The 5,000-nt window shown below is 46.2% G+C and overlaps 2 protein-coding genes across 6 annotated transcripts in view; both read right to left on the reverse strand.

The window, feature by feature from the left end:
- The window catches only part of hk1 (hexokinase 1), a 17,594-nt gene extending 15,237 nt beyond the window's left edge, over positions 1-2,357 (reverse strand). Inside the window, exon 1 of one of the 3 annotated variants that reach the window (XM_060070842.1) lies at positions 2,268-2,357. In XM_060070842.1, the coding sequence (XP_059926825.1) occupies positions 2,268-2,342 (75 nt within the window). In that variant the 5' untranslated portion in view covers positions 2,343-2,357. Of the gene's footprint in view, positions 1-335; positions 713-1,971; positions 2,108-2,267 lie in introns of those variants that run through there. The other 2 variants (XM_060070841.1, XM_060070843.1) reach the window with 2 other exon arrangements.
- Positions 2,358-3,847: 1,490 nt separating this feature from the next.
- Positions 3,848-5,000, reverse strand: part of LOC132471638 (hexokinase HKDC1-like) — a 13,923-nt gene continuing 12,770 nt past the window's right edge. For all 3 annotated transcript variants that reach the window (XM_060070839.1, XM_060070838.1, XM_060070840.1), the window contains one exon: positions 3,848-4,578. In XM_060070839.1, the coding sequence (XP_059926822.1) occupies positions 4,440-4,578 (139 nt within the window). In that variant the 3' untranslated portion in view covers positions 3,848-4,439. The remainder of the gene's footprint in view (positions 4,579-5,000) is intronic.

The following is a 5,000-nucleotide window of genomic DNA, read 5'->3' on the forward strand; positions in this document are numbered from 1 at the left end:
ACACACACAAACACACACACACACACACACACACACACACACACACACACACACACACACACACACTCCACACACACCTGGGCGGTATCTGAAGCAAAAATGGCTGGCTCCAATGAGGACAGGGAAATACATTTAATGACCTCTACCACTCGCTGTCTCCTCTCCTGCCTAACCTCTCCCTGCAAAACAAACATTTGATAAACATACAGTATAGCTCTCTTCTTCTTGTACACACAAATGTATAACTCAAAACCCAAAGACACAGTCACCGGCACAGACACAACTCACAAGGGAAACCCCCATCAGTCATGGAGGACACAGAGATGGTGACTCACCTTCTTAACCTGGTCATCCTTAAGTTCCGTGAAGTAATAGGCTATCAACTGGGCGGCAATCATCCTGAGAATATATCTTTCTGTATGTTAAACACACACAGCCACAATGGCACTGTCACACACACGCGCACACACACACACACACGTGCATACACTGCAGACAAAAAAGAGATCTCCCCCCCCTAAAAAGTACCTCAAGTCTATCCCTATCCCTCACATGAACACAACTAAAACATACAAGTCTACACTTGGTACAATCCGTGAGCTACACTCGGCAGAGCTGCAGCATGTGGAGGTAAAAACTGTGCAGCACTGCTTCCCCTGTCTCTCCTGCGCTCTCTCCAGCTCCCTCCCTAGCTCTCTTTCTCTGTTAAGCCAGGAAGTGTGTGTGTGTGTGGGGGGGGGGGGGGGGGGGGGGGCGGGACTGAAAGCCGAGCTGTAAGACACCAAAGGGGAGGAGACAAGGAGGCGAAAAAGAGGAAGAGAGAGGAGGCGGGGAGCCGGTCTTTTAACCGTGCCCTCTCATTGGTTAAGCAAGTTAGTCACGGAGGGTTGAGTGACACACCCTCTGCCCTGTGATTGGCTGGCGTGTTCTGTGATGAAGGCAAAGCCGGCAAAGGAGGAGCGTGTGACTGGTGGGAGGGTGGAGGCAGACGATGACAAAGAAGGAGGGAAAATGGGTGTCCTCCTGCCAAAGCCAATCAACTTTGCTCTAAAGGCTGCATTTAAACAGGAAATTCGTCACCTGACCATAAAGTGTTGCTCGGAATGTGTCATCATTCTGTAAACTCCTCTTCCCCTCAACCCCACCTTCTCCCTCATCTGGTGTGTGTGCATCACTGCACGTCTGGTCCACTGTGCACGTCACTCACTGCTCTCTCTGATACCGAATATAAATGTTATTCTTCAGCCATTCATCCATTCACATTGAGTGACACACTAACTTATTCTGCTCATATTCTGCAGCCAACTATAAAGTGGGTAACTTGGTAGAAAAATCCACCCGCCCAGTCAATCAATTCCCTCCCGCACTCCGGTTTCTTCGCCTGGGCCATCAGCATGACAAAAGCCGTTCTCTGTTGTCTGACCACTGAACACAAAGACTTCACATACACACAGCCAACGAGCTCGTGAGCAGCCAACACAGTACTGATGACACGTAATCAATGACAACCACACAACAGATGAAAGCTCATAAGCATCTGAACCAAATCCATATGAGATGGATATTGTTCTTGTATCGGCAATCACTGGATTCACTACGGCATCTACTGTATGGTCAAATGTCCATGTGATACTATGTGACACGTCTCTCTCTTCAGTGGTGGCAACTTCTCTCACTGGAAAAGTACTGTGGCTGTATTGCACCAACTCTTGTGTTGTAACTCTCCTCAACAGACATCTTATCTCTGCGCCTGCCAACCCTGACTTATACAAGTCCAGAGACACAATAAGAATAGCTTATCGGTTAAAAATGCGAATCTATTATATCCACAATCATATTCAATCTCATACTTATATCTTGTATAAATTTGCACAAAAGTGTGGCAACGATAATATATAAGCAAAACAATTGCTTTAGAGGGGTCTGTGTATATTTCCAGTATTTGAGCATTTAAATATGCCCGATACCTACGGGTGCAACCTTTGTCCACGCCTCTTTCAGGTCCTCAGCCGTTTCCATGGAAGCGATCCATTGTCCGCCCGTTATCGCGCCGTCACTATCTTCCTCCGCCCCACGGGCAGCTGCATCAGCCATAGTTACCCCGAAGCAAACCCTACCACTACTAATACGAACATCAGCTACTTAACTACTACTACTATCAACCCGGCTGGGCTGCAGGTCCCAACGTCTCAGAAAAATTATCTGCGAAGTCCGCTGCTGCAGATCCAGACTCGGCACAAACAGGGATTACTGTGATTGGTTATTACCTCCTCGGCCCGCCACTTCCCATGATCCAGCTGGGCCCCGCGTGCGACAGGTGTGACTGTCACAGGGGTTGCCATGGTGATGCCTCTGACCACGTGTCCTTTTTACAAACACACTGTTAGATACAGATATCACATGTTCAACATGGGGTGAGAAAGTCAATGGAACAAATCAGAAGACTCACCTTGATTAAACCCAATGGAACCATCACGACAAATGATAACAATCCAATGTTTCAGGCGCTGGGTCAGAACATCTTATAGGCTCATGGGTACTTCCAGATCATTCTAGATCCTTGTTCTAGACCTAGCGGTCCAACATTGTGGGTGTGCTTGTATTTGTGTCAAAGCTCTTATTGTTAACTTACAGGAGAGACAAATGCTGTCACCCACATCTTCACATAGACAGAAATAGACAGACAGGCAGGCAGGCAGGCAGGCAAGAAGGCAGGCAGGCGCCGGCCTGCCACAGACAAACAGACAGTCATACATACAGACAAACAGGCAGACAAGCAGAAAGAAACAATATAACAAATTTGATGGAATCATATGGAATCTAAGATAGGCGTGACATTTGAGGGAATTTGACTTTGCACTACGCTTTTGCATGAACCGTTGGGAAATGACCCTGTGCTGATATTGCCGGAGCTGCAAGGTCAGCAGCCAAGTAGCTACGCCAGTTGAGCTGCATTGTCAGAATGTGTGGTGGAGTGTGAGAGTGTCATCAAGGTAAGGGAATTCCAGGTCACTATGGGAAGGTCAGGGATTACTGTTCTGTGTGTGTGTGTGTGTGTGTGTGTGTGTGTGTGTGTGTGTGTGTGTGTGTGTGTGTGTGTGTGTGTGTGTGTGTGTGTGTGTGACGCAGCTCTCTGCTGATTGCATCGTAACATGCTAATCCCTGACTGACTTAGTTACTGTGTGCTCTACTCTGAACATGCTGTTCTCTGTCCATCCAGCCAGCCATCCTTCCTTCCTTCAATAATCATTCATTAGAAAGATAAGAGCAGAAAACTATTAATAAATACCTGACATTTTTTGTTTAGATTAATTAATACTATTTTAAGATTAGATAAAGTATCATAAGGATATTTTACATAAAATGCACCTTACAGCCATACAAAAATAAACATATCATTGAGGTTTCAATGCACACACACACCCAGAGAGAGAGAGAGAGAGAGAGAGAGAGAGAGAGAGAGAGAGAGAGAGAGAGAGAGAGAGAGAGAGAGAGAGAGAGAGAGAGAGAGAGAGAGAGAGAGAGAGAGAGAGAGAGAGAGAGAGAGAGAGAGAGAGAGAGAGAGAGAGAGAGAGAGAGAGAGAGAGAATCTGGCAGGACAGAACAGAATCACGAGACACAATCAGATGTTATAGAGCCTACTGAGCCGAGGCAAACAGTTGTCCTCCTGGGCTTTGAGTCAGCAGGATTCCAGCACTCCTCCTCCTCCTCCTCCTACTCTTCATCTAATCTGAGATGCTGCTGACTAACACATTGTGCGCATACACGCCAACACACGCATACACGACACACACACTCACAAACATACACACACACACACAAAGAACAAGAAATGCAAAAACATATATTTTAAATCACACAGAAATTAATTATTATTTATTTTTGCATGTAAAATATATGCATATTTTAAAATCCCTGATAATTCTGTGATTATCAACATGATGCTAGAATAAAAAAGTCAAGTCTGTTTTTAGTAAGATGGCTAGGCGAAACAGCTAGTCCTTAAAATGAACATTGAGTCATTAAAAATACTGAAATTAGGCAGCAGCAACCACATATAGTGTCGGTAAACAATCAACACAGAAAACAGCAAACAACTCATGGTACGAGCCAAGACAAGCTAAAACGTCGGCTAACTCACTGTACTCCATGGTTAATGGGGCCTCATTGTGACCGTGACTGCGGTTACATCTCGATTAGTTGTGAAGCGAGGAAAAGATGAAATTTGGAAAAATGACGGGTCAATAGCACCAACTGTCAATAGCAGTCGCTGTTCGACATAAGGGGTATAAACCTAATTACTCAAGCTCAGAAACTCAATAAAGATCAATAAACCAGATAACAATTTAAAAAAATGTCCTGTTTGTCTTCCGGACGTCCCGTATATGGATGGCGACGGTCCGTGTGAACTGAAGCGGGCCGTGGGACAGAGGGCACCGTTAGGAGCGGGCTGGGCCGCCTCTGGCCACAGCCGTGATCAGGGCCGCTCCCTTCCCACTGCCCTCCTCAGACAGGGTGAAGGTCACCTGACACTGGGGGGCCAGGGCCCTCACGGTGTCCTGGAGCACCATGGAGAAACTGGAGGAGGAGGAGACAGAAGAGGAGAAGATAAGAGAGGAAGAGGAGATGATTGACGAGGAGGAAATACTCGAAGAGAAGGAGGGGGAGAAGATAGAAGAGGAAGAGGAGGAGAAGATAGAAGAGGAGGAAGAGATGATCAACGAGAAGGAGGAAATACTTGAAGAGAAGGAGGTGGAGAAGATAGAAGAGGAGGAGGAGATAGAAAAAGAGGAGGAGAAGATAGGAGAGGAAGAGGAGGAGATAGAGGAGGAGAAGATGGAAGCGGAGGAAGAGATGATCGAATAGGAGGAGGAGAAGATAGGAGAGGAGGGGGAGGAGATGGAGGAGGAAGAAGAAGAGATTGAGAGAAGGAGAAAGAGAAGGAGGAGGTAGAAAAGAGATAGTGAAACATATATAATGTATATAATGTTAGATATAGC

The sequence above is a fragment of the Gadus macrocephalus genome, chromosome 14 (assembly GCF_031168955.1).
Source record: "Gadus macrocephalus chromosome 14, ASM3116895v1".
Taxonomy (NCBI): Eukaryota; Metazoa; Chordata; class Actinopteri; order Gadiformes; family Gadidae; genus Gadus; species Gadus macrocephalus.